The sequence below is a fragment of the Lycium barbarum genome, chromosome 8 (assembly GCF_019175385.1).
Source record: "Lycium barbarum isolate Lr01 chromosome 8, ASM1917538v2, whole genome shotgun sequence".
Classification (NCBI taxonomy): domain Eukaryota; kingdom Viridiplantae; phylum Streptophyta; class Magnoliopsida; order Solanales; family Solanaceae; genus Lycium; species Lycium barbarum.
This window is the reverse complement of record NC_083344.1, coordinates 96,448,234-96,461,337: the sequence shown is the minus strand read 5'-3', so window position 1 is coordinate 96,461,337 and position 13,104 is coordinate 96,448,234. Positions and strand designations below refer to the sequence as shown.

The 13,104-nt window shown below is 34.6% G+C and overlaps 1 protein-coding gene across 3 annotated transcripts; it reads left to right on the top strand.

The window, feature by feature from the left end:
• Positions 1–637: 637 nt before the first annotated feature.
• LOC132606364 (potassium channel AKT2/3-like) lies at positions 638–7,860 on the top strand. Of its 3 annotated transcripts, XM_060319822.1 has the most exons (11): positions 638–1,110; positions 2,045–2,263; positions 4,373–4,531; positions 4,755–4,812; positions 5,230–5,547; positions 5,629–5,868; positions 5,949–6,266; positions 6,353–6,541; positions 6,614–6,689; positions 6,783–7,337; positions 7,508–7,860. In XM_060319822.1, exons 1-11 carry the CDS (start codon positions 818–820, stop codon positions 7,639–7,641), a joined length of 2,559 nt encoding a protein of 852 aa, XP_060175805.1. In that variant the 5' UTR covers positions 638–817; the 3' UTR covers positions 7,642–7,860. The 3 variants fall into 3 exon arrangements, with proteins under 3 accessions (XP_060175805.1, XP_060175807.1, XP_060175806.1); XM_060319824.1 differs by lacking the exon at positions 4,373–4,531; XM_060319823.1 differs by lacking the exon at positions 4,755–4,812 and having other exon boundaries at positions 4,373–4,511.
• The last annotated feature ends 5,244 nt before the right edge of the window (positions 7,861–13,104 follow it).

Here is a 13,104-nt window from a genome sequence, read left to right as displayed (position 1 = left end):
GGGGCATGGAGCGGATAAATATTTTATATTTTAGAGGTATTTGGTGATGTTTTCCCTAATTTAAACTCGGGGAAAAAAAGTCTCTTACATGTCAACATGAAATATGCCTGAGTCTTCATGAAAGTGTTGAAACATTAATCCTCCTTGTGTATTTGTGTCTTTCCATGATAGAAAGGAGGAAATAAGATCTCTTAGCATCTTACAATTTGAAAGATATACATATAGATAGAGAAGCCTTTTAGATGGGGTAAAGCTGTACACAAGGGGCCGAACCAATATATATGAAATGATATATCACGTCCCTTCTATATATATCTGCATTATATTGGAGATCTCATCAGAATAAAAATAAATTAAGACTGTACAGGTGATATTTTTCAATAAGATATATATACTCCACCAGTCCCAATTTATATGAGGGTTGACTTATTTGGAGAGTCGGCTCTATCGTTGATTATGACTTTCTCAACTCCTTTCATATATTGTGAAGAATCTACGATTGAAATTGAATCAAAAAAAGAATTGTCTTTTACTCTTCAAATAGATCAACTCTCATATAAATTGAGACGGAGAAGTAATTAATTTCACACACACAAGGCCACGGGCCACTCATATATATAAGGACCACCAATAACAGTTCCCCCATCCATTTTCTCCAACATTCTTTTTCCCTTCCCTCATGCTGTTTGCCTAAAAACTAGTACCACTTCTCTCTAAAAGAGTTCAATTTCTAACCATGTCAATTGCCTCACAGTAATTCATTTAAGCCTCATCATCACTACAAGTACTTTCATATATATTAGTTTTGCTACTTAATATGATGAATATGGAGGTGAAGTATTCATCATATGGTTTCTACAATAAAAGTTCCACAAATATGAGTCCTGCAAATGGGAAGAAAATCCACTATGACCAAACAAAAGTAGTTCCACGTACTGAAGAAGATCGATATAATAATAATCACAGACGTGGTAATTCAGGTTTAGGAAATCTGAGTTTTCACAACTTGTCAAAGCTTATTCTTCCTCCTTTAGGTTCCTCTGGTTATAACCACAATCAGATTGATCTCTACAAAGGCAACACTATCTCTCCTATGACTTCAAGATACAGGTGAGTGAAGAAACCAACTCATTTTTACATATCACTATGGTTTTCTTTTTGTCTTTTTTTGGTGAACAGATATTGCAAATAGAGAAATATTGCAAAGCAAAACGGGAAAAGTACTTTGTCTTTTCGTACTTAATTGTTACTATTATTAGATTAAAAGTACTTACCAAAGTAGAGGTCTTTATTTACTCTCAGATTAACGAAACTTTTAGGTGATATTCATCATAAGATTCTCTTAAGATTCAGGAACACCTAATGTCTGTGAAATATCAGTAAAATCTGTCAAATATTCGCTTAATTTATTGATAGCCCCTTTAACTTGCCAGCAAATTTCATTTATATACTCGAACTATATATGGTTTGTTCCATTTGAGCTCCTGAACACGTGACAAAGTGCTCATATTAGGCACTCTCAGTTCAAAATTTGAAAAAACTTTTGGGCGTGTTTAAAGTGTCCATTATGTAGATAAGTTTGCCGCTTAAAATATGTCACCTCTTTAAATTATATGCATTGCCTCAATAAGCCGTAAACTTCAGGCATGTTCCAATTGAGTCTGATGTGTATAATAAAAGGTGATGACATATTTTGTTTGTTTAACTTAATTACCTAATAGACGTTTGAGAACATGCACAAAAGCTTTTCCAAAATTTGAACCGAAAGTATCTAATAGGAATAGTCTATCATGTGTTCAGATGCTAAATTGGAACAAGTCATAGTTCGACTGTCTAAATGAAATTTAATGACAATTTTAAGAGGCTATCGATGTATTAAGACAAATTCTTTTTACGACAATTCAAGTCAGGATATTTCCTGTAAATTTTTATAATAAGTTTAATTAATTGATATTACTTGCTACAAATAATTATACATTAGTTAGGTAAATAATATAATATATCGTCAGTGTATATAACTTAAATTCTGGAGGGATTTATGCAGGTGTTGGGAGACACTAATGGTGGTATTGGTGGCGTATTGTGCATGGGTATGTCCATTTGAGATAGCATTCATGAACACAAATCCAAACATGAAGCTTTACATAGCAGATAATATTGTCAATCTCTTCTTTGCGGCTGATATCATCTTGACATTCTCTGTCGCTTATATTGATCCTACCTCTCAGCTCCTTGTTCGTGATCGAAGAAAAATTGCTATAAGGTATTCTTTTCTTTGTATTTTAGTTTTCCTAAAGTGGATTAATTAAGTTTATAATCATATTTGCTTTAGCCGTTGCATACTTTATTTGTTTTCATAACTTTTGTTTTATTCTTCTAATTAAGTTTCCATCTGAGACAAAATTTTAAAATTCTTGAACTGGCGTTGATTAAATGAGAAATGTTTTTGGTTTGCTCTTAAAAGGTAGAAGAAAAAAAAACATGTTAAAAGGTAGAAGAAATATTTGTATTTTCAATCTTTTTAAAAAAACTGCAATCCTTCCATTGAGCCGAAATTCGTTAATTAGTACTCCCTTGTTTTAATTTGTTTGGCTTGATTCGGAAGACAAAGGTTTTATTGTTCAATGTGAATTCCGATATAGAATCTTCAAGTTTTTAGAAATAAAATTTACATATTTAAAAATCATATAAAAAGTACTATAAGTCATAGTAATAGTAAACAATTTAAAATATTTAGAAAGTATCTGCAAAAATTATGGACAAAGAAAATATCATTTGACTGTCCAAATAGTAACTAAGACAAACAAATTAAAACGGAGAGAGTAGTAGAAGAAGTTATTATAGAGATTAGAGAAAAACAAGACCATGACCATTTTAATTTATTAGTGTAATTTGGGTTGGCGCAGGAAGTCTTGGCTTACCAAATTTCAACGATTATGAATGTCGAGTTTTATTTCAACACATTTTGTCGAATTAACAGTCCGGACTCCGGACCACCTTCCTATTGAAACACCAATATCTAGATTAAAAGCTATAAGTATAATAAAATAAACCATATTCAACATATTTCATGATATACAAACAGAAATGTCATAAAAGTGTGAAGTAACGTGACAATTCTAATATTCGAAGAAGTAGTGATTCTTTTTTATCGTTAATGAATATGCATGTGATCATGTCGAATATATTTGATCCTTTCCAAAGAATAGTCCTTCCCACCCACCAAGGGACCGGATGCTAAGAGCCAACGCTTTTTTACATTAGAAGAATAGCCTGCTAAAGAAAATAAATCTTTTTTATTTTCATTATCCAAGATTTGGATATTCGAACAGTACATATGATTTATTCCCTTAATAATTGAGTGGAATAATACAGACCCCCAAACATCCTCCCCCTCGCCCCCCGCCACACCAGGTCTCCCGTCATTAGAAAGAAAGAATTAACTCTTATAAACACTGACAATAATAAAATGTTCATAATATCAGTGTAATTTAACTTGTCGTACAAGTTACGTTCTTTAGTTTTGAGATTATTAGTTACACTTATCGTGGTCACATGTAGTTGAGATGCACCAAACCGAAAAATAAGAAGAGAGATTTTGGTAATTATCTTTTGCTTTTTTATGCAGCATGAAAATGAAAGAGAAGATAGACCAAACCAGCTTTTGTCCGCTGACGAGTCAAAGTATTTTAAACCATTATAATTAACTTAGATTTTCCCCGTTCACTTTTACTTGTCATGTTTTACTTCTCGAAAGTCAAACTATATAGATTTTAATCAAAATCTTAAGATGTATTTTTTTTCCATCATATTAATATGAGAACAATTCTAACTTATAGTATTTGTCGTATAGTTTTTTAATATTTAAATTCTAATTTTAAAATATGAAATTAATCTAATTCAATTTAATTACGAAGATTAGTCAAATTGATTCTCCGAAACGGTGAAAAGTAAAATTGAATAGCGGTAGTAAAATATTTTACTCATATGGTCAATGGGTCAACTTATTGACTATTTGGGCCAACCCCTAAACTAGGGAGATGTTATCGACTTTTAAATCCTTATCTGAACTTGTCATTTAACAACACCAAAAAATACTATGTAGTTTATGGTTAAGAAATGCGAAAGCAATTTAATTTTCCCTCTATTTAAATTTAATTATGAACTAAGATATCTTACCCGTTCCTCGAAATTAGTATGCGGAGATTACATTGAGTTCTGAAAAAACTTTTGAACCAAGTCGGTTCACGCTATTAGTTATTACTATTAAAATGATATGGTAATGTATTTGTATGGTTAGTTTTATTTACTCATGAGCTACGTGCACAGAACAGTTAATATGATACACACATATATCTATATATGTATACAGATATCTATCAACATGGTTTCTAATGGATGTGGCTTCCACCATCCCTTTTGACGTACTTGCCATGTTGTTTACTGGCAAACATCAAGTTGGTATTTCTTACTCCGTTTTAGGAATGCTCAGATTTTGGCGTCTTCGCAAGGTTAAGCAATTTTTCACCAGGTTTCTCTTTTATTTACTTTCTCTTTTTTTTTAAGTCTTGTAAGTTGTATGTACACTGACATTCGCATAAATAAATAAAAAACATTTACACCATCAATGTAATCTAACATGTTACTGATCTCATGGTGTAAAAATATTAGGCTTTGTCAGTGTACAAAACTTAAATATTTGATGTCGCCTGATTTTTATATTAATTACACTTGCTCTATATGTTCATTGACAGACTTGAAAAGGATATGAGATTCAGCTATTTTTGGATCAGATGTGCAAGGCTTTTGTTTGTAAGTTGCAGAAACAAAAAAATTTTGATCGAAGCTGGTTACTTTTCCTACTTCAAGACAAAAGCTTATAGCCTGTTTAGTCAAGTTTCTGCCAAGCCAAAAGTGCTAATTTTCGTTAAAAAATGTTTATTTTAGAAAGTTGAAGTGTTTGGACAAGCTTTTAGGGGGAAAATAAGTGTTTTGACTTTTGAGTAGTAAAAAAGCTGATTTTAAAAAGTTAAAAAAGTAGCTTTCCCGGAAAGCACTTTTGGAACATTAGCTAAGCACAAAGTTCTAATATTGGCAAAAGTATTTTTCAAATAGATTAGCCAAACATAAACTGCAACTCTCCAAAAAGTATTTTTTTCGAAAAACACTTCTGACTAAAAGCACTTATTATTGAGAAAGATTTATGAATGAGTCCCTGGCATGAAACAGGTAACACTATTTTCGGTGCACTGTGCTGGATGCCTCTACTACTTGTTAGCTGACAGATATCCCCAACAAGGAAACACTTGGTTAGGATCTGTGAATCCCAAATTCAGGGAGACAAGCCTTTGGATTAGGTACATTTCAGCAATCTATTGGTCCATCACCACCATGACCACAGTTGGCTATGGTGACCTTCATGCTGTTAACACTATGGAAATGATCTTCATCATTTTCTACATGCTCTTCAATCTTGGCCTCACTGCTTACATTATTGGTAACATGACCAATTTAGTTGTTGAAGGAACTCGTCGCACCATGGAATTCGTAAGCTCTTTTGACTTGTATAGGCATGAGCACATATAAGTGCATAGTGTATTTGAGATAAAAGGGTATTCAATTTTGCAGAGAAATAGCATTGAATCAGCTTCAAACTTTGTGTGTCGAAATCACTTGCCTCCAAGATTGAAGGAGCAAATACTGGCTTACATGTGTTTAAGATTCAGGGCAGAGAGCTTAAACCAGCAACAACTGATTGAACAACTTCCCAAGACAATCTGCAAGAGTATCCGGCATCATTTGTTTTTGCCAACTGTTGAAAAGGTCTATCTTTTCAAGGGTGTCTCCAGGGAAATTCTCCTGCACCTGGTAAGACGACATTTTTTTAATGATATGAACTAAAAAGACTAATTCAGAAAGCTTTATGTCTAATCTTAATGATTTCTCAGGTTGCAGATATGAAGGCTGAGTATATACCCCCAAGAGAGGATGTCATAATGCAGAATGAATCGCCAGATGAGGTTTACGTCATAGTGTCAGGGGAGGTGGAAATGATTGATAGTGAGATGGAGAATGAGCAGATCGTTTGGACACTGAGATGTGGGGACATGTTTGGAGAGGTTGGGGCCTTTTGTTGTAGGCCTCAGAGCTACACGTATCGGACCAGGACACTTTCACAACTCTTGAAGATAAGAACAACTTCTTTGATTGACGCAATAAAGAGCAGGCAGGACGATAATGTCACCATGATGAAGAACTTCCTCCAGGTACATCCGTAGCTACTTAAGAGAGCTTCCAAACGTGTCAATTCAGAGCTCAATCTTAATATTTTTCTATACGGTGTTAATTGCAGCACCACAAGAAGCTCAAGGATTTAAGACTTACAGACCTGTTCCTTGAAGTTGGGGAAGAAGATAGTGATCCAAACATGTCCATCAATTTGCTGACTGTTGCCAGTACGGGCAATGCTGCTTTTCTTGATGAGCTTCTCAAGGCAAGATTAGACCCTGATATTGGTGACTCCAAAGGAAGAACCCCACTGGTATGTCCCAAGATAATACTCTTATATAATAGTTGCTGTCATAAGTTTGTTAACATCTTTGCAACGGATCAGCATATGGCAGCATCAAAAGGACACGAAGAATGTGTAATGATGCTTCTCAGACATGGATGTAACATACATTTACAAGGTAATACAACCTCGATTAATGTCACTATAACATTTAGTGAATTTTTGACTGGCCTAAGTGTATCTAATATCTTGATTATTCCATAAATGGCAGATGTAAATGGTAGTACCGCATTATGGGAAGCTATAGCAGCAAAACACCATCCCATATTTGAAATTCTGTACCATTGGGCTTCCATTTCCGATCCCTACGTTGCTGGTGACCTCTTATGTACAGCAGCTCGGAGGAATGACTTAACAATTATGAAGGAACTCCTTAAACATGGATTACTTGTTGACTCAAAAGATCGACATGGATTAACTGCTATCCATGTTGCAATAGAAGAAAATCATGTAGAGATGGTAAAGCTTCTATTATTGAACGGAGCTGAGATTGATGATACATTGAAGTACAAGATTTCACCAATGAACCTGAGCGAAATGCTGCAAAAACGAGAAGTTGGGCACAGGATTATAGTAATGGATGAAGTTGATCATAAATGGCATGAACAGGAGCAGAAATATAGCTCCGAGAGTTTTATGGATCAATGTTCGTTTAGAGTTGGCATATATAGAGGTCATCCTAAGGTCAGGATTAGAACTCATTGCAGTGAACCTGGAAGGTTAATAAGGCTTCCTAATTCACTTGCAGAACTCAAGAGCATTGCAGGTACCTCTTCAAACGAATTATATATTCTTCTCCAATTTTTAGACCATTATATTTGCGAAGAAATTAAAGGTTATTTGTTCCTACTAGATTGCAAACATAGAAACTTAAGAGGATTCACAATGTTTCAGAGATGATAATCATATATTCTGAGTGATTTATCTGTTTTGCAGGCCAGAAGTTTGGATTTGATGCAAAAGATGCATTGGTGACAGACGAACAAGGAGCAGAGATTGACTCTGTTGAAGTCATAAGGGATAATGATAAGCTTTATATAGTTGAAGACAAACTCCCTAATGTAGCATAAACTGTTCTAGTAGTATTTAAGTCTCTGTTCTACTATATACAAAACTAGCCATCTGTAAAATTGAAGAAAAGAATTTTACATCTTCCACTACCCCACCTCCAAAAATAGTGGACATTTTCGCTCCTTCATTTGTAGTGAATCAGTAAGTTCAAAAGTCCTGATAAAGCCCCAACTGAGGTCTTCAAATTTATCTGATGATTGACTACAAATTTCTACCGTTGCAGCATTACAAAATATTGACAACTTCTCATCATATGCATGACATATAGCATTCGAAATATTGTTTCAGACTATTAAGCGAGTTAGTCTTTCCTTCCATTCAAAGATTTGAAAGTAGGAAATTATCATAGGAAATTAACCGGATTGTAGTTTTAAATATGTAGATTCTAGGTTCTGCAAAGAGCAATGACCAAGAAATTTACAAGTTCCTTTTAATGCAATTAATTGTCAATTGTTCTAAAAAACAAAGAGTGACCAGATTACTCAATTATTGAGGAAAAATGATAACCTTGACGATCCCGAGTATATTAACCAAACAGAAACAGTATTATTAATGTATTATTGCAGCCGTACAATAAACTGATAGAAGCAAGAATGTGGTGTAGCCCATGAAATCACCACTTTGGCTGATAACCTAGGGTCCCCATGCATTTTTCATACCCTTTACCTAGATCCTCCTAATTTCTTCGTATCATTTTTGCAATAGTTCTGGAGATCACTGCAAGATCGTCTTGATTTTCATCTCCGTCTTCACTTTTAGTTTCAGTAAGTGTTGACTTAAAAGCAATACCTTTCTTTTTATCTTCGAGTCGATGCCTTTGGAGATGGGTTATCTCAAAGGCTATAAGATCTCCACAGAACTCATCATATGATAGTTTGTCAAGATCTCTGCATTCAATGGCAACAGCTTTTACATGCCACTCAATAGGTAAACTCCTCAGAATTTTTCTGATTTTTTCACCACTCGTGTATGGTCTTCCAAAATATTTCAGATCCCCAAAAATTTTGTTGAATCGAGCGAACGTATTTTCAATGGATTCACCTTCCTTCATTTGGAATACTTCATATTTGTGTACCAGACTGTTGATCCTTGCTTCTTTTTCCATGTTGGTACCATCGTGAGTAACTTCAAGCGTATCCCATATTTCTTTAGCTGTTTTACAAATTGATATCTTTGCATATGCCTCGCTGCATATGGCATTGTATAAAAGATCTTTCGCTTTCTCATTCAACTGTAAAATTTCCCTTTGCTCATCAGTATAATTATCAATATCAAGGGGAATAGTAGAAACATATCCTTCAGGTTTCTTTTCGGTGTTTGTTTGTGGAGGAGGACATGGACCCTTTTTTATGACTTTGTTTGTGGAAGAGGACATGGACCCTTTTTTATGACTAGCCATACTTTGTAATAATATGATTTAAGAAATGTTTCCATTCGAACTTTTCAGTAGCTGAAGTGTTGTCCATTGAAGTATAGTGGCGTTGTTGTTGAAGTTCCCTCTTGAATCAAAACTCCGATAACTGTGTGTCCTGACATGCTCTACCAATTGAAAACACAAAAGGAGGGTGAATGGCCTTCTAGAATTTAGAGAACTACATAAGGACTAAATCGATGTCTGTAAAGACATTTTTGCAAACTTAATTCGTTAGATCAATATTTAATGTAAATGAGAGACAAGAAAAATAAAGTGCAGTAAGTAAATAACATTGGTTTGGATGACTAATGTTGTGCCCGGGTTGCAAAGGTGTTACCTATTAGAGCTCTTCGTGATTTTGGGTTGAGTAAAGCCTTTGTGATTTTTGGTCCAACGTTTATAAGGTTGGTCTTCACACGTTCACAAACAACGGACAAGAACAAGGGTTGATTTTGATACGCTCACCAACAATGTATAAGGATAGATTTCATTCGTTCACCAACAACGACTCTTAACAATGACACAATTCTCCTCTCTTTTTCCTCTCTTTTTCTGTAAACTGTAAATTCAAGATTGAGAGTCATATAGATTTTGTAAAATTAACAGAGAAGAAAGTTTGGGACAAAGGTGTGTGCCTTATTCTTGAGTTATCTCTTCTTTTTATAGCTGTTCCATCTGCCCGTTGAGCTTATCTTTCTTCCCTTCTGTTAAGCTTCTTGATTTCAAGAATCTTCAATCAGTGAGATTTTGCTCCTTTGATTGAGTAGATATTGATTGTGGCTACTTACTATATTTCCTTTGTTGAGTGGGTTCGAAATTCTTAAACGAATTTTGGATCTTCTAATTCTTCTTTTCCATAGTTGTAAATTGATTGATTTGAAGTTCTTCTGCCGATCATTGAGTCATTGGAATTCTGATTCTATCTTGTACCTTTTGGTCATATGAGTCTTGTCATTGGAATTAAATACATTTTTCAGTGACTGATTATTTCTAGATTCCATGACTTAAAGTTCCTTGATTGTTTTCCTGGTTGAGTAGACAAAATCACCATTTATTCAAATAATAACAAAAGCTTTCCTTTTGAGAAGTGTTCTAGTCGGCCTTTTGATCTCTATAGGTTAAAAGTCCCTTCAAAATCATAATTTATATGTGTTTATACTGTGTTGAACTATCTTGGACCAAAATAACCTTAATGAACCAAAGCAGGACAGGACAGGACAGGCCCGATAGCCTGGCACGCCGTGTCAAGAGGCATTTTCAGAGAACCTTGTTTCTTCTGTCCAATCCTGACTTTGAACTATCACGGTGCACCGTATGAGGTGCCAAGCCAGATTTTCAGAGGCTTAATTTTGCACATCCCAGCCTTAAACATGCCCTGGCACCTCGTTGCACACGGCGTGCTGGGGTGTTTTCGGGCTACTTCTTAGTTTCTCAACTCTTATCATTTCACTTGATCCTCGAGACCTTGATGTGGTTTGCATCTCAAAACATTTGTCAACCAATCAATCATTCACGATCATCCCAAGAGACAGGGACAAAAACAATAAGAGACAGAATGAGACTTTTCCTTTTAGTAAACTAAGGGAGTTCACAAGTTCAGCCATAACAAATATTTCTTCATCGAGAGTTCACTGTCTCACCAAGGAAATTGAAGCTATTCACTATCTCACCAAGGAAATTGAAGCTAAAGTCAATAAAATGCAGAAACACATTCTAAACTGCCATAAATCAGTGCAGATTGACACTTCGTAGCATGTTCAGTAGGTTAATGAGCATAATTTTTGTAGAACAACATACCATCATTTGGAAAGTAAATTACAGTTTACCAAAAGAATGCTTTTCATACCGATGTTGGATCACCTGTCCATGCCTCGGACTACAGAAGTAGGTTGGAGCTCTTCAGTACCTTACTTTGACACATCCTGACATCACTCATGCAGTTAATCAGGTCTGTCAGTTCATGCAAGCTCCTACTACTACACTGGCAAGGTGCCAAGCCTCCTATCACCTTTGGTCTTCGACTTAAGCCTGTCAAAGGGGACAGGACCAGAAGGGCCTGTTTGGGGGGACGGGACGGACAGGGGACCAAAATAAGGGGAACCGAGCGGGGACGGGGACTTGGGGGGATTTTTAGGGATTCCGTCCCATCCCACTATATGGGGGGACAGGGATGGGATGGGTCGGGACGGGTCAACCTGGTTCGGGGGACTCTTTTTTTTATTTATTTTTTATTTTTAAATAAACTACAAACCGATGTAATTTTTTAGCGTTTATAATATTTTAATAACTTATTTAGTTATAGCTTAATATTAGAATTTATTTTTTATAACTTAGAAGTTATAACTTTAAAGTCTTTAAATGAATTTATTTTCCAATCTTTGTATAGCTTCCATTGGACTCATTTCTAGAATTGACATTGATGCTTGATGTTCCATAAGCTCCATGCCGTCATTGCTATTAGTGTTGATTATCTTATCAAATTATTCTTCTTCTTGACGACTTAATTTTGGTAGCCCATAATTTCTTCTTTCTGCGTTGATCCAATCTTTGAATAAGACAGAAATCATTAGTTGTCTTCTGCCAATGAATGTATGTGGTCTGCGAGTTGAAATCTTGCCGCGCTAAAACTGCCTCCGAAGCTACTGATAATGCTTGAATAGCTAGTATATCTTGAGACATTTTTGCTAGTAATGGAAATGACTTGTCACACTCCCTCTACCATTCTAAAAGCTCATCATTGTCATCCTCGTCCGTAATAGATTCCACTCCCTGCGCAAGGTAAGCATCAAGATCACTTTCATTTTGAGAAGAACCAATACCAGTATTGTCATTATCAATTTCCCTATCAAATTTCGGTTGCCTATTGTAGGCCTCCTTTTTTGCGAAGGACGTAAAACTTCATTTCTTTCAAAAGATTTATACCTATCATACAATAGTCTAATACTAGTATATATGCTACATTACATTGTTCAAAAGATGGACTCTCTCTCTTGTTTCATCAATAGCTAAACTTATATAAAAAATTTCAACAAGTTCCTTGGCACCTCTTAATTTTTAAGTCGGATCAAGTGCGCAAGCAATTAAATATACTTCGGGAATAGGAAAAAAATGCTTTTTAAATTTTAAAACCATTTCATCAACGACCTTCTCATTCTGTTCTATTTTTCTATACTTTGCAAATAGTTTTGTTAGTCCACAAATATAAAATAACATTTGTGCAATAGAAGGATAATATATACAGAAAAATTGTTTTGCTGGAAGATAAAAAATTTCTAAAAAAAAAGTAGTAAGTTCAAGAATGTCATTCCAGTCTTGTTCTTTTATTTGATCAACGGGATCATAATGATGAGCATTAAATACCATTTGAAGGGGTTTTCGATATTCATGAGCAACTAATAGCATTTCATATGTGGAATTCCACCTAGTACAAACTTCTTTTGGAACCTTTCTAACCGGCAATTTAGCTATAACACAAGATTTTTAAATTCATTAATTCTACTAGCTTTATGAGCACTAAAAATATATTGACAAGCATATCGTATTTTCTGAAAACTTTCGGTAAATAAATCAAGATTATCTTTTACAACTAGATTGAAAAAAATGTCATGCACATCTAGTATGAAAATATCATCATAAATTGGACAATCTCTAACAGACAACATATCAGCACATTTAGTCATAGAAGAAGTGTTGTCAAATGTGACAGTAAAAACTTTATCTAGAAGACCATATAATTGTAAAATTTCTTGAACATTTGAGCTTATATAAGAACTGCTTTTATTCTCATCAATATATTTATAACCAAGTATACATTTTTGTAAATTCCAGTTATGATCAATTCGGTGTGCTGTATTACATAAATAATCATTGCCATTAACACTATGGCCTATATCAGAAGTGATAGACACTTTAGTATCTAAGTGATAAAACATGCAACGCATATACTGACAATAATCACTTTGAGATTTAAAAACATCTGCTCTAACAGTAGATCTAGGAATTCCTTTAAAATCAGGGTTATACATAGCTTGAATATAATGCACAAAAT

What these genes read in the sequence shown, in the direction of transcription:
- LOC132606364 (XM_060319822.1), top strand. Translation starts at nt 818, where the DNA reads ATGATGAATATGGAGGTGAAGTATTCATCATATGGTTTCTACAATAAA. An exon ending in GGGAAATTCTCCTGCACCTG is followed by an intron (nt 5,869 to 5,948) that starts GTAAGACGACAT and finishes ATGATTTCTCAG; the next exon opens with GTTGCAGATATGAAGGCTGA. An exon ending in ATGTAACATACATTTACAAG is followed by an intron (nt 6,690 to 6,782) that starts GTAATACAACCT and finishes CATAAATGGCAG; the next exon opens with ATGTAAATGGTAGTACCGCA.